Source organism: Camelus ferus, chromosome 2 (genome assembly GCF_009834535.1).
Source record: "Camelus ferus isolate YT-003-E chromosome 2, BCGSAC_Cfer_1.0, whole genome shotgun sequence".
NCBI classification, from domain to species: domain Eukaryota; kingdom Metazoa; phylum Chordata; class Mammalia; order Artiodactyla; family Camelidae; genus Camelus; species Camelus ferus.
Window position 1 is genome coordinate 82,747,629 of NC_045697.1, and position 24,029 is coordinate 82,771,657.

The 24,029-nt window shown below is 36.3% G+C and overlaps 1 protein-coding gene across 1 annotated transcript; it reads right to left on the minus strand.

The window, feature by feature from the left end:
• Window positions 1–22,635: 22,635 nt before the first annotated feature.
• Window positions 22,636–23,744, minus strand: TRAM1L1 (translocation associated membrane protein 1 like 1). Its single transcript, XM_032491502.1, has one exon. The coding sequence runs from the start codon at window positions 23,742–23,744 to the stop codon at window positions 22,761–22,763; it is 984 nt and encodes a 327-aa protein (XP_032347393.1). The 3' UTR covers window positions 22,636–22,760.
• Between the last annotated feature and the right edge of the window lie 285 nt (window positions 23,745–24,029).

Sequence of the window (24,029 nt, forward strand, 5' to 3'; positions counted from 1 at the left end):
TATGTCTAAAAAACAATGTACATACTTAATTAAACATATTTTATTGCTAAGAAGTGCTAACCATCATCTGAGCCTTCAGCAAGTCATAATCCTTCTGCTGGCAGAAGGTTTTGCCTTGATGTTGAGGGCTGCTGACTGGTCAGGGTGTTGCTTGCTGAAGTTTGGGATACCACAATGATTTTTTACAACAAGACAACAACAAAGTATACTGCATTGACTCACTCTTTCATGAACGATTTCTTTGAAGCATGCAATGCTGTTTGATAGCATTTTACTCACAGTAAAACTTTCAAAGTTGGAGTCAGTTCTCTCAAAATCTGCTGCTGCTTTATCAACCAAGTTTACGTTATTTTCTAAATCTTCTGCTGTTATTTTAACAATAGTCAAAGCGTCTTCACCAGGAGTAGATTCCACCTCAAGAAACCACTTTCTTTCTTTTTTTTTTTTTTTTTGTACACCAGAGATTGACACATTGTAATTGACTGTACTTCCATAAAAAATTTAAAAACTAATAAAATTTAAAAAAGAAACCACTTTCTTTTCTTATCCATAAGAAGCAACTCCTCATCCATGAAGCTTTTATCATGAAATTGCAGCAATTCAATCACATCTTCAGTGTCTACTTTTACTTCTAGTTCTTGTGCTATTTCCACCACAACTGCAGTTAAAATACAAACACTAAACAGCACTAATCACTGATCATCATAGCAAATATAATAACAATGAAAAAAGTTTGAAATGTTGTGAGAATTGCCAAAATGTGTTGCAGAGACATGAAGTAAGCACATTTTGTTGGAAAATGGTCCCAACAGACTTGCTCAGTACTTGGTTACCACAACCTTCAATTTGGGGAAAAAAAAAACAACACATTATTGCAAGGAACCCTAATTCTAAAAGACACCTACACCCCAATGTTCATAGCAGCACTATTTACAATAGCCAGGACACAGAAATAGCCTAAATGTCCATCAACAGATGACTGGATAAAGAAGATGTGGTATATTTATACAATGGAATACTACTCAGCCATAAAAACTGACAACATAACACCATTTGCAGCAACATGGATGCTCCTGGAGAATGTCATTCTAAGTGAAGTAAGCCAGAAAGAAAGAAAAATACCATGTGACATTACTCATATGTGGAATCTAAAAAAAATAAGAGAAGAAGGTAAATTAATTTAAATATAAAACAGAAACAGACTCATAGACATAGAATACAAACTTGTGGTTGCCAGCGGGGAGTGGAAGGGACAGACTGGGAGTTCGAGATTTGTAGATACTGACAGGTATACATAGAATAGATAAACAAGTTTATACTGTATAACACAGGGAAATATATACAAGATCTTGTAGTACTCATGGTGAAAAGGAATATGAAAATGAATATATGTATATTCATGTATGACTGAAAAATTGTGCTGTACAACAGAAACTGACACAACATTGTAAACTGACTATAACTCAATAAAAAAAGAAGAAAATATATTATTGCAAAGTACAATAAACTGAAGCCCAGTTAAATGAAATGTGCCTGTATCTAATTTATAGGGTTAATTTGAGGGTAAGGTGGAAGAAGATACTAAGCGCTAGTGAATGAAAGCTTAAGATTTAAATGACTGTTTTTTCTTTCTGTTAAAATATTCTTAACATCAGCTACATGTACACACAAAAAAATTGTTAATCTTGCTTTCTATTTCTTTGATCATATCATTGCCACAATTGTTTAATAGAGCAAGATTAGGAAAGAAGAATAGGATATTTTATAAATATGAATCTATTTCAATTGATAGTGGTTATATCACCTTTTATTAAATCAATCATTAATCATCTATGTCTAAACCAACATAAAAATGAGTAGATTAAAATCATCACATTTGCCTGCTCTCAGTGTTCTGGTAACTTTTACTTTTTTTTTCACATTGCTTGGTGATTATTTGCCATGGTCAAACAATTAATTTGCCGTTACTTTCGGTATAATGAAATGTAATTATTCTTAGCCAGGAGACTTGAATTTATAAAGAGAAGGCAGAGTTATCTTACAATCACTTATTTCATCTTAGATTGCAATTCATTCTTAGAAATGCTTCTGATATCCTCTTCAATTCAAAGAATCTTCTTTTCTAGGAAAAACTGAAGCAAATTCTGCCAATGCAATATTATCCATAAACATTACGCCATCAGCGTCAAGCAGTGATCCAACTATTCTTTCATCATTTAATTTTTTTATACATTTAAAAAGCAAGCATTGCAATTATCAGTAATTATTAAAGCTCATATAATAAAATCCGCTCTATTGAGGCTTTTGATCTTCTGATGTAATTCTTAAAATTCTGTGCTACTCTGAAATTCTTCATATGCTTTAAGTTCCTTATTTGCATCTTGGGTAAATATCTTCTCACCCTTTAATTTCCTCCAAGCTCAGGTGCAGCTGCACTCAACTTTTAAATTACACCTCCATTTCTTTTTTCCACACTAAAGTCATATATTACCACACAGAGAGATGTACTTTTAAAAAATTTTAGTGCTATCTAGACTGCTTGAGATATTGTCCATTTCAGAGGTATGAAATAAATCACTTGTGTTTGAATTTTTTAAAGCCTGTTTTCCTAAACTCTAGGGTCCATGAGTAATTATGGTCTGTCTTCATTTGCATAGCTATCATAAATGTGAAGATGCCATGATTTTGATTACTCTCTCCCCAGGTGACCATCAGTCCCTCTTCACCAACCAGTCTTTCTTGTTTATTCCTTGAGATTCCTTGAAAAATATTTTCACCAAAAAGAGACATTTTAGTTTCCCTATTAGAATTAAAGAGTTTTAAATTAACATTATAGAAAGTATGACCTTATCCTAATCGTCAGAAAATACACGATTGTCATTAAGCAAGTTAAAATTTAAAATAAACCCGTGACTTCCATAATTACTGGAAGACCTTTGTGCTAATATTCAGTATTAGGAACACTGCTGTAGTCATACGTGCCACTCTCAAAAAAAGTAAAACTTTTAGTGATATAAGGAATTAGATTATTTAGTTTTAGCCAAATAGGATCTCTCAAGCAATTTCTGGATGGATAGATATTCCTCATGATCACAGTGGCTTGCCTTGGAGTCAGTCTTGTAATCTATTTTAGGGAAATATTAGCCATATCCTCATAAAGGCTCAGTTGTTCTAAGTCTACATCCATGATAAAATTACTTACTTTCATCTCTTCGTTGAATCTTTCCTAAACATTGAATCAACTATGGGGAGTAATTGAGGCAGATAATATAAATAAATTACCCTCACATAGAACTCTGATACTTTTTACTGTACTTTATTCTTGGATTCCGGATATAATTTTAATTAAGTATCTCCTTGATATTCTCTGCTGCTCTCATCACACTTTCTGTTGCAACTGTTTAACTGTTGTTTGTTTTTAACAGAGCTTGGGAGCAGTATCTCTGCTCTTTATCCATTCAATATACATACATGAGGAGTATGTTTAATGTTTTACAAAAGAAAGAGATCAAATTTTGGACACTACTGGTTTAGATATTACTATAAAAAAGTGTTGACAGAGGAAGCACTTCTTTTTAAAAAAAGTGTATCACCCTGACCTCTGTGATGCGTCTGCAGTTTGAACAGTTTTGTCACCCTTCTCATAAAGTCGATTCAACACATCCCTGCCTCCTGAAGCTTTCTCCATTATTTGTAATTCTTGACCATTCCCTCTTTCTTGAAACTCCCTTCTTGTTTCTGAAAGTTTACAATGTCCAATTTTCTTCCTGCATTTATTTTATTTTTTCACGTTACTGTCTTCCTTTAGTGATCCCTTACATTTTCTGCTCCTAAATCCTTGTACTTGGAATTTATTCTTGTTATAAGTCTCTTCCTTGGTGTCCTCATCCACAAGATGGCTTTAAGTATCATGTAAATGTTGATGACTCTCAGAGCAGGATCTCTGACCAAACCATCTCTGTTGAGTACCATACCTAAAGTTCAAATCACACACAAAGCAACTCCTCATAGGTATCTCAAAGCAAGGTATTTATGATATGATCTTGTCCTCCTCTTTCCCTTGTCTCCGTGAATGGGCTCACTCAACCAGTATCACTCTTAGTCTCTCTCAACTCACTCATCCTCTACTTTCAATCAGCCACAAAGAGTTACACAATTTACATTCTCAATATTTCTTACGTGCACTCTCTTCCCTCATTTTCATGGGCCATTACCCTAGTTTAGGATTTGGCAGTTCTACCTGAGCAACTGGAATACCTTCCTAACAAATTTCACGACCATTCTTATTTTCCTCTCCACTCTTCACCCAGCAGCCAGGGGGATCTTCCCATAACGTGTATTGGCAAAGCCATTTCTCCATTCGCAGTTCTTCAGTGGATTCCTATAGGCTGAAATGCCTTAACATGGAGCCAAAGGTGTTTCATGATCTGGCAGGAACCAACTTTTATAGTGTTGTCCCCTGACAATTCTTCAGGAATTTCCTCTTTCTTATTGATATAAAACTCTAGAATTTTTGGAATTTCCCTAGAAAGGTCTGCTATTGGGAAGGCATGTTATCCTGCACTCCTCTTCCTGCTTTGTATCTACTGCCTGTCCCACAACATACGCACGCAGTTCCTGGAAAGCCAAACAAGCTTTCTAGTTCACGTGTGTGTGTGCATGTGTACAAGAGCGTGCACGTGTATTATCCACTTCGGTGGTATTTCTGTTATTCTAGTCATAGCTACGCGCATACTTCCTTGTGTGCACCTCTCTCATTTGTGGCTCTCAACCGCATATCCAAGATTATTTCTACCATATTTTAAGTACTCTGAGGCTAGACTCTCCCCATGTTTTTGTTCTCCAGGAAAGTCAAACATAAAGCAAGAGACCATAAACATGGATTGTTGGAAATGATAAGTAAAATTATAGAGAATAAAAATTAATATCTCAAGATTCATCACAATACATCATATCTAAATATTTTCTGCAAATAGGTAAATAAGGTATTGTTTTATTCCCTTGTCACAGAAATATACCACCAGAAATGATGGTGATGCCTGGGAGAAGTTCTTTGCTCGTTGTCTTCATAACCATTGACACGTGGGGCACCTGGTTACAGTAATAGTCACAGGCAGTTAAAAAATGTATTTCACTGTAGTTGTGTTTGAAATCATTGGCCTATGTCGCCTCTCTATTCCTTCCCTGTCAGACCATCCTTTCTCCTTCCTGTATCAGCCCACGATGCTAAAGGGGAAAATCCTGCCTTCATCTATTTATCTCAGTTCCTCATCTGGTCTCCCCTCTTCTGAGTATCCTCCATCACACAACACAAATCTTCCCTTTGATACTGCAACCCGTAAAACCCTCATTTATTCCCATTGTTTCGGCAGATTGTATTTGGAGCCCTCAGTTTGAATAATATTTGCTGCTAACAACAGTCTCAGAGCATGACATTTTCCAATGAAATCCTGGTCTGGCAACAAGCTAAGAATTTTCCTAGATCTACACTATCCTTCCGGACAATAGCCTTTGTTGTTGTTGCTGTTTGTCATTGTGAAATCGTTTTCTTGGAGATTCCTACATGGCAGGCAGTGTTTTCACCATAGCCTGCTGTAACAGAGAATGCTGGTGTTTTCCAATATTCGTATTTCTCCTCTTCTCTCTATGCACACAGCTCACCTCCACTTCCCAGCTCTCTTTCAAGTGCCTTGTGCCTTGCGAGTTCTGGCCAATGGAGAGTGTACTTGAAATGTACCGCTTCCTGGGTTGGTCTGTGGAACCGCCCCCTCCCCCTTCCCTCGCCTCCCAGCCAGATGAGGTGGATCTTGCCGAGGGCCCCAGGGCATGGACGAACCCTGGGTACCTCTACCACCCTGCCACATACTCATTTGCACTGCGCTGTGAATGGAAAAGAGAACTTTCTTGTTTTAACGAGTGAATTTGAAGATATAAAGAATAGATTTTGTTACTTTTCTTATTTAATAGATATTCCAAATATTAGGCTGCCGTCCTTCATTCCAAGAAGAATGTGATCGCTCACTCATTTTGTTTCTATTTCCACAATTTTCATTACCCGAGTAACTTTATTGCATTCTGAATTTCTTAGTATCTTTAATGACTATGATTTCACATCGTTTTGCTTCAATAAACAATTCTTGAGGCCAAAGGCAGGTTTTACAATCCTGTAAACTGAACTACATCTAAAGCCCTCTCTCTGATAAGAAATGCTTATCGCCACTAAATATTTTTATTCACTCACTTAGGTCTTTAAACTTCTCAGTATTTTTTTTTTTTCATGTGATGCTTCTTGGCTTTACCTTCCGATGAACTTCATCATCATGTTTGGTCATTTCTGGTCACTCTTACCATTTTTTTCTTTTTTATTGAAGTATATGGTTTACAATATTGTATTAATTTCTAGTGTGCAGCATAGTGATTCATTTATTCATATATATATTGCTTTTATATTATTTTTCATTATAAGCCATTACAAGGTATTGAATATAGTTCCCTGTGCTGTACATTAGGACATTGTTATTTATCTATTTTGTATATAGTAGTTAGTATCTGCAAATCCCGAACTCCCAATTTATCCCTCCCCTCCCTCTTTCCTCCTCCCACCTCCCGGTACTCTTATCTTCAATCCCCTACTCTCCTGCTTTCCTTCTGAACACACTCTCAACCTAGAACTCTCTAATCACAAACATTTTCCATCTTCTGAGCTGCTGAGCTGTCCTAGAGAAAAATCGCATAACTCTGCCAGGTGGGGCAGATTTATAGTTTCCAATTTCAGTTGGGTCCCCAAAATTGCTTGCCAATCCTTTTACTCTCAGTTTAACAGCTCTGACCTATGTAATGGTGTTAGAACAGCTCTCCCTTCCACAGCATCTTGTACTTATTCCTGGGCATCTCAGAGGAGCCTTTCGCACACACCCAGTCGTGGATTTATGAGCTGTAGTCCCCACGCTGCATTACCCTAGTCCCCATCCTGCCTTAGCTTCCACTTGCCCACCCTGCTTCACACACAATTGCTTATGGAAACCTGACCACTGCCAGTTACCATCCTGAAATGCCAGCATCCCTACTAGGATCGCTGTCACCCAATGCTCTGAGTGCCTCTCTTCCTTGGAGGGTCTGAGTGATGCAATGTTTATCCTGGTGGCAGAAAAAAAAAGGGTTTCCTCCCAACCTGCTATCTCATGTGGTCATCAGAACATGAAAGCAGCTGGGCTCCTGGCCAGAGACTTGCACAGTTTTCGTATGCAATCCTGGGAACCTGTGGCTCTCACTTCTCTATCCGTTGTAGCCACTCAAGTTTCTTCCCTGGAGCCACCAAGGAAATAGACAGGTCATGATTTACCCTATATTCTCTCTTTTTCTCCTCCAGCTCTTCCTCCAACAAAAGTATCTTCTCTACTACTAGATGTAAAAGAGACAACTGCAGACAAACAGAAATGGATGTGCAGAGGTAAACTGATGGTGCCTATTTCACTTTGGATATAATGGGCCAAATATTTTTTGTTATCCTTTCTGTGCCCTCTCCCTTCACACTCTCCCACTGATTATAAATGAAGAACATTCTATCCAAGCCTTCAAATCAGAATCATTTTGGATGTACAAACCTATAGGGAAAAAAAAGTTTCTCCTTACATTCATTCAAAAACATTTATTCACTCATTGAACATGCAGTTTTCTTGGGACTATACTAGGTGATGCACAGGTACAAATTTTCAGTGTGCACTTTCTGTCCCCAAGGCAGGCACGATGTAGGAGCACAGCAGTTTAGCAGAGAAATAAATACAATAACATGTGAACATTGCTATGGTAAAAGTTGATGTAATATAAAAGGAGGTCACAAAGAGCAGAAGAATTTGATTTGAGGTGGAAAGCAAGTTTCCCAGAGGACATGATAGATGAGAAGTTTGAATTTGATTATGTAAGTAGAGGCTATCTCTCCTATGTAAAATAATTGTAAGCATCAAATTTTATGAAACATACAGAATCATTTTGACAAATTTAAGGAAGTAAAATATAATGGCTTCTTTTTTTCCTATACAGATGAGTGTACACAAATTATACAAGTATATGTGATAGAAGGTGAATCGCCTCCTACTGAAAACAGCATATCTTCATCATTCTGTCCTTAATCTTATCATGCCGTGGATCAGTCTCACCACATCTGTGCAGTAAGTATAATGTGACTATAGTTTCTCTGGTTCACCCAGATGTATGGCTCTGTCAACCACCCTGTCTCTCACCTTACATGAATTTAAACTTCATTATTTTAATTACAAACGTTTAGAGAGCACCTAATTGTGTGTAAGGCACTGTGTTGTATCCTGTGGTTGAGACGGCAAAAGGTGTGTGTGTTGATAGACAGGGCTTGGTCTTTGGCCACAAGCAGTTTACATTAGAAGGTAAAGGACAAAATACTTATTTTCTGAGTATTAGTTAGACCTTCGTATATTTTTTAAGTCTTGTCTCAGCCAAAAGATGACAACCATTCTCTGCTTGAAGAGTTATTAGAATCTGATAGAAGTAGAATTAATAAAGCACATTTGAATGGCATGCTGTGGTAGGGAAAACAGCCCTAAGTTTATTATTCACAATAAAATATATATGAATGCTGTCTTTTAGGATAATACCACTTCAAATATTTCTATGTAAGAGGAAACAAAAATGTATCTAGAAGAGATGTTAAAAAATAAAATTTAGGTGATTAACCTCCACGTGGAAGGAGGGCTTTTTGCTGTTTTGGTAGTTACTCTTTGATTTTTTTGACTGTTGTTTATTTGGATAATGGGCCAGCCTTGCTATATGATGGCACATGGAGAGAGTCAATATCTAAGAGTTTTACGGCAACTTTGCGTTACTGTTACAGGTCTGTAACATGACCTTCAGTGTAGGTCATTAAGGTCTAAGCATTGCATCTATTAGTGAAGGTCATCATTCTGAATTTTCAGGAAATAGAACCACACTAAGTATTATGAGACAAAAGAGTTTGTAACAGGGTTCGGGCTTCCACACATGTAGAAAGAGCAGGGACTATGTAGATCATGAGGCTGCAGCTGGAAGGGCGGAGACACAGTCACTGAAGATACCAGCCTGGCCAACTGAGTGAAACGGCTTTTCAAAGTTTGCAGGGAAAACGCCACAACTCTCACTTGTCTGGATACAATCCTACCAACTGTCTCAACTTGAAACAGGAAAGCTGGAAATTGCAGGGAAGTCTGCGTAGCGGCCACATTTGGCCATCAGCATCTCATGAGAATATAATGACTCTTCCTCTGCTCTTCATAACAGATGTGAGGGCCATTCATTGACAAATACTGATCTGGAACCATTGAAGGAGAGGGCTCTAAGAAATGTTGTACCTGATAAGACAGTAATGTGAGGTTTACTACTAGCACAGGAAGGAGCTGGTGTTTTATTTATTATTATTATTTTTTGGGTGGGGGGAGGTAATTAGGTGTGTTTGTTTGTTTATTTATTTATTTATTTATTTTTAGAGGAGGTGCTGGGGATTGAACCCAGGACCTTGTGCTAAGCATGCTCTCTATTGCTGGAGCTATACCCTCCCCCGAGGAACTGGCATTTTAAACAGGATTTGATATTTACTGCCCTAAGATATCCCTACTCAAAGTCTTTTTAGGGTCATAAATAATTTGATCGTGCTAAATTTAGCCTTAGTGTTTTATAATCCAATTAGTTTGAAGTTTAAGGAATAATGAAGGATGTTAAACTTTCATTTCCTAATATGATCTAATGCACTGAAAATCATATACTGAAATCTGCTGTTATTTACCAAAAGTTATTTTTTAAGAGCTTGCCACATTTAAATATTTTGAAATATTTTTATTAGGTTGATAATACGGTGAAAAAATGGATTCTATCACTAATTATGTTGTATTAAGAATGTACTTGTTTTTCTGTAAAATCAGAATATTGTCATCTCTATTTGCTAAGTATTTTTCACGAGTGGATAAATCCTTTATTTTTCAAAAAGAAACAGTCTAGAAGATGCAATGTGACAGTGTTTATATGGTATCTGTGTGGTTTATGTGTATACATGCATCCGCATGAGTGATCTCACACACACACACACACACACACACACACACACACACATCCCCAATGGAGTATACTTTTATCCAATTTGGTAACTAAACATATCAACAGAAATTCTATAGTTACAGCAATCCATTTTTTTCTATTACACACCACTATTTTCTCTTTCTGAGCTAAATCCAATACCTTGAACTAGTAAAAATACTTTATTCTTAGTACTGCCAATATTCCCAGAGGCATAGCGGTGATACTTTCCTTAAAATAATTCTGCCTGCTGGGCAGGAGGCTTTTTTCAGCGTTAAATAGAACAAAATCAGTCTTGTAGCTGCTATCTGCTTTACTGTGTGTAGACCTATGTTAAGATACTTTTAAAATTAAATGTCAAATCCAGGTTGACATTAGAAACACAGCAGTGCTTGATATTTGATGAGAAGCTGTCAACTTTCCTCTCCCTGTCAAATTGCCAGCTGCTTCTTCGTGACGAGTTTAGGCTAAGCCAGGACTGCTAGGCACAGTTCCATATAAAAAGGTCTCTATACTGTATGGTGTGTGTGTGTGTTTATTGGAAGTGAGTGTGAGAAGAGACAAACTATTTGTTATTGGGAAACTAAACTTCACTCTTCTAATTATTAAGATTATTTTAGGAATGATCCTTGTAGATGAATTGAAAATTCAGAAATTCCATTCAGGGTTAGACATGAAAAGGTAAGTTGAATTCCTTCCAAGTGGTAATTTCCATGAAAAATGGAATCTTTGAACCTCAGGCTATAGTTTTGAGGGAAGTTCTTATTCTGTTGTTTGCTAGACCAATAGTGTATCTTAATCTTTCACTTCATTTTGACTGACTAACACTGTTAGATAAATGTGTCGGGGGTGGGTGGGGAGTGTGAGAGTATATGGCTGTGTAGTCAGAACACAGAGAGGAAATGGTAGGCAGGATGCTTTGGTTCTGTTTTCTGTTTTTAAACACACACATAAACACACACACCCCCACACATCCACACCCCTCATTCTATGTGATCATATATTTCTCAGGAAATTATACAATACTTAGTATCTCAGAAAATGGAGGTGATTACCTAAATGTATGAAGCACTTTTTTTTTTTTTTTTTTTTTTTACTGGATATAGACCCCTGGCTTGACAATTTCTCTCAGCACTGCGGTTTATGTAACTCAGGCTTCTACCACCACCATCACTGTGGAGAATCCAATCTCCTCTCAGACTGTTTTCTGTTCTTAATTTCTCACTTTGTTCTAGCAATTTTTAAGACCATCTCTCTGCATTTAGTTCTCTGAAGTGACACTATGATATTACTAGGTAGGTGTATGTGTGTGTGAATTGTGCCTGAGATTTACTGAGTGCATTGGATGTAAAGACTGGTGTTGTTTGACAGCTCTGGCAACTTCCCAGCTACCAGCTTCTAACGTATGGCCTCTGCTTCCTCTTGCCTACCTTTCTGGAACTCTAGTTAAGCACACACCAAACCTTCTCATTCTAGACTTTATGGCCCCTGTTTCCTTGTGCTACTTTGCCTTATTTTTTTCTAACATCGCCTCCAGTTTCAGATGTTTTCAATTTTGCTGCTTATTTCATTAAGTTTAAATTTTCTTCATCATATATATATATTTTTTCTTGAACTTCTATTTCTCTCCAAGTCAGCTACATCACATTTTATATTTTCCTATGCCCTGAAAATATGTTCAAGCTTGTATTATTCATTATGTTTAGTACAAAAAATCTGTTAACATTAGTGTGTGAAAGTCTTTCTGTCATCTATCATATGTTTATGATGCTTTGTTTCTTTGTGTACTTAAATTATTATATGACTTATTGTGAAATGCTTATATATCTGTAAATCTGCTTTGGTGGTGATTTAAACAATTATCTGGAAAACTAAATGAAATAAGTTTTTTTTGCAAAATAATTTTACCAATTTAACATCTCTAATTCTTATTGCAGAATGTGCATTTTGTTGGACCAATGGAAGAGAATTCCTAGGAATAGATTCTGCTGGTTTTACTGCTTTACTTAAGCATATAAAACTACTAACCTGTCTATTATATGTCTTTAAGTTGATGAAAAATAGCTTTCAAAAATGATAGTAGAAATGGAGAATTTAAGCCTTAACTATCTGTGAATAATTTTGTCTTATAAATTTTTACACGTATATTAATTTCAGCAAAACCTTATATAACAGGATTTGTTTATTTGTTCATTTCTTTCAATATTTTAAAATTAGGTACTGGGGAAAACAGAAATTAAATAATGAGGAAATCTTACTAACGTCAAGAATTTAAGGCTATTGTCATAATCACTAAAAAGATTGACTCTGTAATGTAGAAAGTAAAATATTTTGTAAAATAAAAATAATATATTTTATAGTATCATTGTAAAGATAATGAAACATTTCTTTCTCGTAAGTTTTCAAATTTGGTAAAAGTATTTCTTAAGTAAAACTCATGAAAATAAAAAGACAAGTTTTTTTCCTCCTTGTTTTATAGTTTGAAACTAGAACAACTGGCTCAAATTAATTTGAGTCAATATTGAAGTTGCTTTCTATGTAAAACACTCCCCAATACATGACAACTATCTTTCTTTTCAGAATAATTTAGAAGAAAACATTATTAGACAACTAACGCCAATATTTTTTTTAAAAGGCATGGTGGTGCCGTTCTCCAAGACTGCCTGTAGGCTCCGGCAAGGCAAATGTTTCTCTTCTTAACAACTTTGAACCCAGATGCAAATAAATATCATTTCTCCAGGAAGCAAAGTAATTTCAGAACTTCATAAGATACGTGTTGCGGGCCAGCAGCACTGCACATTAAAACTCTGCAGCGTGAGTTGGAGGTCATCCTAATAGCACTGCCCTAGTGGAAAATGATTGGACCTTCACTATAGACTTCCCTGCCATACCCTATTCCTGTCTGACACCTTCATTTGACCCAGTCACAGTTTCTTCTGGGATGGAGTATATTTCTTTAATAATGTCACATTCCAGAGAGTGACTCCAATGCAGGGACTATTAAAGGGCATAGTTACTCACAGAAGGACCATCGTGCAGGAAGATAATAAGTGATACAGTAAAGAGATGTCCCCACCAGGGCACCACCAGGAATTAATTCAAACAGCTGTCACAGAATTTCATACAAAGTACGAAGTGGACATCTGTGACTCCACCTCTAATTTACAAATTCTCTCATGCTGTCAACTGTTCTCATACATTAAACTCTACGTCTGCCTATATTTTGGTAGATTAAACTTGTTTTTTTGTAGTTTTCAAAATGGTTTCCATGTGACCTATCACACTGAATTGTCTTTATTTTGACATTTTAGTGGGCTAGTTGTTTTCTCCAAGCTGCACCAACCACATCACTCGCACAGGAACGTCATTAGCGACTTAATGCCAACAAGTGTCACTTCTAGAGTTACTGGCTCCTTTGCGTTTGCCCTCCTCGCTCTAAAGCCTGGTCCCACACACTCTCCCAAGTTGGTTCCAGCTATTCTTCCTCCACCATCCCCACTTTGCTACAGGTCAGCATGAGACGTGACCCTTGAGCAAGGGTGTGTACCATTTCCACCTCTATGCTTTCCTTTCCCACAGCCCACTGATGCCTCTGCACGGCTGGGGAACTCTGGCTACCCCACTGCCCTCAGCACTGCCCCTCTTGACCACACAGAGGCCGAGGACTCCCAGCGGTGCAACAGTGCTGAGCACACTGACTTTGCTTTTCCAACAACTCTGCTGGAATCAGGATTTATTTTATTTGCATCTGAGCCTCTCACTACAGTATGGCTATCAGAGACCTTAGAGATGCCAAAGCACACTGTACTAGGTATTTGTCTTTCCAAGGTCATCTGACTCTCTGCTCTCCTAGGCAGCTCTGGTATTGCATTAGGGCTGATTCTCAAGCTTAGATGCCACTTGACTACAACCTGCAGTGGGCATATTACTTACCATCATGTCCCCACATTAGTATCCACCAGATCAGGAATATACCAAGCACCCAATAAATCTTTAAGGAATGGAGCTTAATTAATTTTAGTTGTTGAGACTTACTTTTCTTCTGAAGACAGGGGAATGATTCCCTAATCTTTATCGGGTATTCTTTTATAAAGACAACAAAGTAGAAGCTTAGGCCTACAGAGGTCAGTAGGACAGTCCTTTTACTTTACAGAGCTTTGTTGTCTCCAAAGTTGGAGCAAGTATCAGCGATGCTGTTTTACCTGTTCCATGTGGCACTTCCATGCACTGTTGCTGGTCACCTAGGAAGAAAGGCACACTAAAGCCTTCCTTCCCTTGTTGACTTTTTTCTTGCCATCTTTTGGATCCCTTTTTCCCCTCGTCCCCAGCTGCATGATTTTATCAGACATACTGTGTAAATATGAACCTCAACTATTTGTAAAGTTTGTGTTGTTTTATTCTAATACATATATGTGCATATATATGATAGAGTGTGCCATAAACTATTTTTAAATAGGAGAAATCACATTAAAAATTTCATTTCTGTTAACACACAGTAATATTAAAAATCCAGCCTGCAAAATGCAGTGAAATTGCACATTTAAGTAGTGTTAATGAATTCCAGAGTCTTTTGGATGTTTTACTATGAATTAGCATCACTGGCAAGGATAATTAAGTTGATTAAAAATATCAGGAGGCTTTTTTCTTCTTGATGTGGATTTACAATAAAGCATACTTTCCTTTTTCCCTTCTTTTCTTTTTCAATTGTCATAAGCGCTGTTTAGTCCTAGTCATAATAATTGAATGGAAAGATAGAAACTTCAATTCAAAAGAAAATCTCAGATCTTCGGTTTCCTCAGAATCTAATGAACACCTGGTGCTTTTGAAATATATTATTTGAATTTTTTGGAAAGTAAAGTGGAGACAAAAAAAATTAAGACCAAGAGGCAAAATAAAGCAAAAAAAATCTGTGCATTATAGCTAGAGACATATTACTTTCAATATCTTTGTATCATCTGCTGATAACGTAAATGCATACAGTATGTGCTGAAATTTCACTTACTGACTTTTTCATGATTAATGGATTTGATTTTTTTTTCCCTACAAGTTACAGATTTGGTCACAGTTTTGACTCTGCTACACAAAAGGTTAAGGATAACATTTTAAAATTTGCTATAGGTATTGTAAAGATATAGAGAGTGAAACGAAAAAAAATATGTCTTATAAATGTGCATTTTGTCTTTTAATATAGATTTTAATTAATAGTATGAATAGATATACAATTTAAGGAGATCATATTCCACCCATTTTCAGCAAGCCTCTATAGTAGATTTCAATTCCAACTTGGAATGTGGTGCAATATATAAAAATTCCAGCAGTAGTTCTGTGGCTAAAGGCAATGCAGGGAGTTTACGGTTGCTTAGGTTAAGCTGTTTTCTGATAAGAGTTTAGTTTGCTGGAGTTTCACTGAATAACCGGCCTCACTGCCCTAACAACTAGGTATGATGGTGGAACCTGTGAAATCGTAGAATCGTGTTTCAAAAAATAAAAGTTTAAATGTTACAGTGTGACACATGGCTACTGTTATGAGTAATGATTCTGTGCTGCATTATTAGGAAGAATTCAAGAGGACTCCTGAGCATCTAAAGTACTCCTGGGATTTGAGAAGTGTGGAATAAATGCTAACGAAAGTGGTGAGTTTGGCTAGTTTAATAAATAATAGCTGCACACAGTCTTTGCAAGTTTTTGGTGGCAGTCTGCCGTTTGGGGGGGACAATCACCCTCTGTTGGGTTTGACAAATTCTTTCATTGACTGATCGAGATAGACATCCCCACAGCCCCCACAGAATATGAATTGTTAGTCAATTATTAGCCAAAGAGAGAGGTCAGCTACACATGCTGAGTTCACTGTCTTCCCCATTTGAATAGATTTTATTTTTCTTTTCTGAGAGAAAAAAAAAATGGCAGTAATGATAAATCTAATTAAACCTACTACAATTCAGTTATATAGAATATAGAATAAACCTTTTCAAATGGGCTTTGTTTTCCTTGTCCTTCACTATCACGAAAGTGCTGTTGAGAATGCAGAACAAATGTCACGTCTTCTATACATGAGCACATTCAAAATGACATTCTGATTCATATGTTAAGGATTCTAATATTAGCTTCATATTTAGAACACACTAACTTCATTCTCATCTTAGGAAAAGGACTCAAACTTCAAAAAGTTTGGCAAATCACAACTGTCACTTGGGTGACCCATAACATGCAGCCATTTCTAAATAAAAGTCTAATATTTGGAGCCAGGGTTTTCACTTACAAGGTTTAAGAACAAACTATTAATGTTTACATATCCTAGTTTTTGTAGGATAAAGAAGTCAATGTTACAGGAGCAAGCAAAGGAAAGCTCTACTAAGTTTGCTTGCTTATTTGTTTTAATAATAATAAAGGTTATTTCAACTGAGTTCAACAAATTTTGAATAACTACTAACTCTGAGACACTGTGTTACATAATGCCAAGGCAATGATGAAATTTGTGTATTACCTGATACTATGGACCTTGTTGTTTAGTACTCATAACTACTAAACTGTGTGCTGATACATTTTGGTTTTCCAAAATTAATGCTTGGTTCATTTGCTTAGTCTGAAATTTAATTGTGAATATGAGAATTTAAGTTTTATTATCATAATTTACCCAGACTAATGGTTTCAAATGTTTCAGGTAAAAGGTAAAATTATTATATATGGAGGGTTTTCATATATCATTGTATTTTCTGTTATTTATGTAAAAAATAGTCTTTGGTTACGATGAATTTAGTTAACTCTTTAATTAAACAAGTGTGCATTTACTCAGAAGATAATTTCTGTACATTTTAAGTATAGTAGTATAAATGTTTTTAATGTACATTATTTATTTAGTCAACAATAATTCATACATTTGGGGAAAGAATTCATTGTAAAATATCAACTAGATACTAGCTGCACAGAGGTGCAACTATGGCTATCCTTGAATTTCCTAGTGCCTCCTACCCAGACATGAGGGAAAACTCAATGCCATACAGTTGTATAGTACTTAAAAATGCATAGGGGAGAAAAGGACGAGTAGGTAGAGCACAGAGGATTTTTAGGTAATGATATTATTTTGTTTGATAATGGTGGCTACGTGCCATTATATGTTTGTCAAAACCCATAGAATATGTAACACCAAGCGTGAAGCCCAACGTAAACTATAGACTTTTGGTGATTATGATGTGTCAACATAGGTTCAGGGATTGTAACAAACGTATCACTGGGATACAGGATGCTGACAGTAGGGAAAGCTCTCTGTGTCGGGGCGGGGAAGGGGAAGTGAGGATCAGGGAATATAGGAAAACTCTGTGCTTTCTGCTCAGCTTTGCTATAAACTAAAACTAAACCTGCTCTAAAAGTAAGGTCTATTGAAAAATAAATAAGTAAATGTATAGGGGAAAATCTATCTGTATGCATAAGTGCATATGTAAGTATAGGTTAAATGAGACTGTATACATTTATAGCATATATAAGTATATAGACAGACACTCCATGAACAAGTGTTATCTTGTTAAGCCACATCCCTTAATAACAGTAGTATATACACACACACACACATACACACTCATACCCACTATGACTTTGTAAACACATAACTTTTTAATCTCTAGAGTAGTTTCTTTTTGAAATATATCAATATCTCATTTTAGTGACATGCAAGCCAAGACTGAGAATGCTGAGGTGTCTTCCCAAGTTCACCCAGCTCTAAGGGCCACAGCAAGGGCCTAACCCAGACTTCCTTTGTTAACCATTATTTATAATCTTATTATTACCTTCCTCTGCTGAACTTATAACAATACAACTAGAAACATCTTTTTAAAGAAACAATTCATTAAAGTTTAAAAATTATACTTTAATGTTTATATCGACAACTGTGGCAACTTTACTGGTTTTCCTTATTTGAGAAACAGCTTTTTAAAAATTAATTAGACAATAAACGCAGCACAAGGCAGGAATATTAAATCTGTCTTTGGATGTGCTTTTCAGTGTGTAATGGCTTAGGTGAAATTACAATGGCATATGAGGAAAGAGCTCTTTTCTTAAATTTTCCTCAAGCCATGATATTCTGTGCACTGACCTTACTTGATTTGGTGAATGATGCTGTTGGTATTGGAGTATTTTTTTTTTTATTTTGAATTCAGAGAGTTCACGTTCCCTTTATTTAAAATAGATATTTTGCCTTAATTATTGAGTAGCCATATCTCTTAATAGCAACTCTGATCACTCTAATGGACAGAAGATGCACACATCATTACTGTGAAGTTAATTTAACTCTTTACATTTTAAAATTCAAGCAAACCTTAAACTACATAACACATCCCATTGTCATTTCCTATGTTTTATAAATATCCCCTGAAATGGTTGGTTTATATATCAATGTATTTTCAAACTGTAAAATGAAAAAGATTAGCTGACACAATGCAGTAGCCAAACACAATAGAACAAAGCAGGTCAACTGCCTCAGAGGCAGCTTCCTTAATGTATGACCACATTTATTGTATACTTAAAAGTGCCAGATGTAGTACAGGGCCTAAAAAGGATTTGCTTTTTTTTTTTTTCCCTTATTTGTTTGTCTGTGGTTGATTTCAAGTTTCATGCCATTGTGATCAGAAAAGATGCTTGAAATGATTTCTATCTTCTTAAATTTGCTGAGGCTTCTTTTGTGCCCAAGTGTGTGGTCTGTCCTCGAGAATAGACCATGCACACTTGAAAAGACTGTATATTCTGGCCTGGGGGGATGTAATGTAGGATTTGCTTATGGGGATTTAGATGGCAAAATTTAGGTTGTCATGTGGCTGTATAATCATGAGACCAATTCTAATTTAATATCTAGAAATGTAGGGACTTTTGTATGATGGATTTGTGATCATTTTTCTACATGCTTGAGGGGAACTGGCAGACACTAGTCTGTCTTATTCAGTATGGAAGTTTCACACAGGATGTAAATTTGATTGAAAGATGACAGAGAAAAAAAAAACCCTCTATTTCCAGAGAAACTCAGGAAGTGGGAGTATTTGTGAATTCTCTGGGAATCTAGTCTGTCATTAAGCCTCAATTACTTCCATATACCCAGCACACTGTCTATCCTCTTCATCAGAGAAGTCACCAGATTACAGTGGTCTGTGCTCCCCACTGGAATGCATTTTCTGCCCTGAATTCAAGTACCAAAGTCCTAGCCCAGTCCGTATTCCACATTCTCAAAATTACTTCTCCCCAAGAAATTCATCTCAGGAACTGCTCCAATATGTCATTACCTGGGTGAAGCATCAGTAGTAAATCTATTCTTATTCTATATAAATTATTCTCATTAGTCTAGTTGAGTGAGAACTTAAAACTTTATCCATGTTTTTCCAAATTAAAAGGCTATCAGAATATTTTAACAAACTATGGTTACCAAAGAGGAAAGAGTGAGGGAGGCATAAATTAGGAGTTCGGGATTGACAGATATACATTACTATATACGAAATAGATAAACAACAAAGACCTACTGTATAGCACAGGGAACTATATTCAATTTCTTATAATAACACATGATGGGAAAGAATCTGAAAAGAAAAAAATATGTATGTATGTGTATGTATAACTGAATTGCTTTGCTATACACTTTAAACTAACATTGTAAATCAACTACATTTCAATAAAAGTAAAAAATAATATTTTAAGTCTTCAAGAAAACTTTAAAAACTAATGCTGTAACTCAAATCTCCTTGAATCCATTTTGAGTTAATACACTATTGGCGATACGTATTTCCTCTACTGATGGTTAAATACTGATGAGAAAGAAATGAAGAAATAGCTACAGGTTGTTTTCTGACTGAAATGAAGTGAAGAATTATTCTGATCACTTGGAAAATAACTTCCTTGTTTCTTACAAAATAAAGCAGGTTTAAAAACACATTTCTACTATTTGTTAAGAAAAGTAAGATATACTTTTATTGAGTTTTTGGTTTTGGTTTTTTTTTTTTTTTTTTTGAGGGGGAATTTGATTGATTGATTGATTGATTGATTTCGTGGAGATACTGGGGCTTGAACCCAGGACTTCGTGCATGCTAAGCACACACTATACCACTGAGCTATACCCTCCCTTGAGATGTACTTTTGAATAATTGCCAGCAAAATATTTTTTGAAGAAAACTCACTCTAAATTCATCCTAGAAAGTCTACACCTATAGATTTAAAGAATAAAGTTTTGCAAGCACTGAAGCAAATAAATCAGAGCAGAGTATTCAAATTCAGGAAATTCGAATATCAGATATATCTTTATGACTTTCGTAACATTTGTTGCTTAATTGGTTATTTGGCCTTTCCCAGGGTTAACTAATGCCTGTTTTAATAAAACCTTGAATAATGATAATGGAAACTTGTTTCCATGCAATCCAATTTTGACAGAAACCAAATTGTCACACTGAGATTTACTGTAGCATGAGTTTTTCAGAATGTAATTTTAAAAGGGAGAGACTTAGCAATTTGTATTGTGCTGAATTTCATTTGCAGTGTTGCTTTCATAATTTACTTGGCATACGTTTATTTTCTGAAACACTTATTGAACTCATGAATGTCTGAGATGTACCCAGCATCCTTCCCCTTTTTCCTCAGTAAACTTCCTACTTCTTGTGAACCCCTATTTTACACAAAAGGGAATTTGCCTTTTTGTGCAGGTAAAACATATAACCTAATTTAACCAATCAGCTGAGTAAACCCCTTTACAAAATAAGGTAACACTCAGTGTTTCAGGAATTTTAGAAATCAGGTTTCCTCTCTTCCTTTCTACCATGTATATGGTGTACAGACATCAAGCCTAAAACATCTGTGGTCATCTACTGCCAAGTGGAAAGTCAATCTGAGGGGGACAGAGCCCAGCAAATCCCAGGGAAATCAATCTGAGCCCTAATCATATTTAATGTCAATCCCAGTTTAACTCTTGACATTATCAATCACATGAGGAAACACTTTTTTCCAATTATTGGCCACTTTGAGACAAGCCTGCATTTATTGGCAAATGAATTATGTATGTAATGCATAAGAAACCTGTTATCAAAAGTGGAGTTACAAGTAACGGGAGAATTCTTTAAAAATGAGGAAGACCACTCTCCTCTGTTATGAGGAGTTGAAAATCTTTGTTTTATAATTGCACACTGGTTGGTTAAAGTGGAGTTATTGTACTTTGGACCTAGAGTATATGGTAATAAAATTATAGTATTAGGCAATTGAGGAAAAAAAAATTAGTAGGATGATAGATTATATCTCTCAAAGAAGAAAGAACAGAAAAGAATGTTTTGCCAAGAATGGCTCCTCTGTCTTTGGTCTGCAATACACCTATGCTAAGTTTAATTTGCAGGGACCTCCGTAATTGAAAAAGCTGAATTACGTACAAGCCAAATAGAATGTTATTAAAAGCAGAGAGATACAAGACATAATAGAAGAAACTAGAGGGGAATAGGAAATACTTGGCCTTATCATAGCACATTTTTAAAGCACTGTCTCCTGAAAAAAATATATAAGCACGCACATTATGGAAATAAAATCAAACTGTAGGTTGAGAGAAGAAAATAAATATGATAAATATTCACCCACTGCAGCCCATTGTTTGTACTGGTTTATGTAAAGACACAACATATATATGTATCACCAAAATTTGTCTCATACAGATAAATGTTTCCCAATTAAAGATGGAAGCAAAGCTATAATTATAACATTATTTTGAAAAGCCTTCCATAAGACTATGACTTTAAAGATTATTTAAGGTTAGTACATTAAATGTTTTCCATATGTAATTAGCTGACATTCTTTATAGATATAAATCAAGTAAGCACTATTTTTCAAAATGATTTTGAGGTTAAACAATATTATTCTAAGATGCTGCAGATACCAAACTTATAACAAACCTCATTAAGAATAATTTTCATAAACATATCAGAAAAAGCTATTTAAGTCTGATTTCCTTTTTTACATTATTTAATTTTCTGATTTCCAGTTTACAAGTGTTTAAAATGGACAAGCATGATTTTACCTCTCAGTAATAATTTTATATTAATTCAAGATACTTTGATATATAGCAGTAAGTCTCCACCTGTTAACCATTAGTATCTTGGTTTTTTAGTGAGATGTAATACTAACAACCACTACTTATAAATATTATTATTTTGGTGGTTTTCACATCTTTTCTACAGTTGTAAATTCAAAAATAATTCTAAGAATTAGAGAATACTGAAAATTTAATGATGTTGATTTTCACCTTCGTATTATTTCTATTTTATCCTGGAAGAGAACATTAAAAATATGTCATTCCCATAACAGACCACCTTGCTAATGTTATAAAAGATTGGCGGGAGCAAGAACTATGCGGAATTTTGTAGTTCTCTCTACAAATCATTAGGAAAACATTCAAAAGTAAAAAAAAGAAAAATATCGTGGTGAACCTAAACCATTTTGATGATAGTCTAAACCAAAAATTTTCCCACTCGTAATAATCATCTTCCCCTCAAAGGTCTTTATAAAAAATGCATTACATAGTACAAAAGCAAAAATCAAAGAAAGCACAGTTTTCAAGAACAGAAAAGTCTTCAGCAAAAAAAGGTAACTTATAGAAAAGGGGAGTCTTCTTTGGAGACACTAATCAATGAACTTGTTTATCATTATGAAGATTTTTCTTTCCTCTTATGTGGAGAGTCTCCTCTTTATGAAGGTACCACACCGTTTTCTGTTCCTTTTCTAGAAGACCTGCCTTTAGTCCGTTTCTTCTTCATACCTGGGGCCTGAAGAGGAGCATCTTCCTCCATCCACCTCTGAAGCTCGTCATTAAATAAATTCCATGTTATGTATGCTTGGATAGCGCAACTGGATGACAGAACAGCAATTTTAGCTGCCAACACGTTTACATTTCCAGTAAAGGCATCTGGATTCCCATTCTTCCCTCCAGCCAGGTAAAACCCAACACTGATGACGGAAGCAATTAAAGTTACAAGTCGACCCAAGATAAACACAATGGCCCACAGAGAAACCTCTTTCTGGTACTTTTCATCCTTAAAATAAAACAGGTCGCAAAGGTGGGAAAGGAATTCCACAAAATAATGCATCATCAAAAGCACCAGCCCCAGGTGATTCAAGTACAAGAGATAAGCTCCCTCAATGTGGAAGAGGTGAAGGCCGATGTGGACTACTTGACGTGGGAGATCTTGGTTTTTTATTCTCCGGAAGTAGAGTTCTGGAAAGGCATGAAACCAGTAAGCCAACTGAGAGATGTAGAAAAACTTCATCTGAAACGTCATCATGTCACGAGCCCTCCATAAGAGAGCTGGGTCTGACAGGCAGTTTTCGGAGACTAGAATGAATGTGCCCCAAATACAAGAGACCAGGTAGAACACACTAAACTGACCAGATTCATTAAATCTGCTTTGTTTCGCTTTGGGGAACTGTCTTCGCCTGGTAATTTTATCCAACACATACTCTTGAATTGTGGCGTGAATGATGATTGTCATCAGCATGTAGAAGAACACCGTGGCCAAATCTCTGATACCGTAATAGTAGAGGAACTTGGATTCCGTAGCTTGTTCTTCTGCGTCTGCTGCAGGGAAGGTAACCCCGTGCTGGAGAGTCATGAAAACGATGGATACTTCTGCTGTTCCCTCGAACATGAGCCCCAGCACGAAGAACAGCCCCATGCAGGCGACGAGGTCCGCATGATTCTGCAGGACGAATTCGTGGCTCAGGACTGGGGGGGGGGGGGGGGCTCCTGGTGCTCTTCTTACGAAGCGTCATGGTGGCGCTGCCCAGATGCTCACCGACGAGCGGCAGCTGCCTCCCGCCGGCTGCTCCTCACAGCGCCGCCGCCGCCGCCCCTCCGCGGGCTTCGCTTCCCATCCCGGAGCCAGTCCCTGGTCTCCGCGCCGCCCAGAAAAAAAGTCAAAGAAGCGGACCGAGCAGGACTGAGCATGCGCACCAGGGGC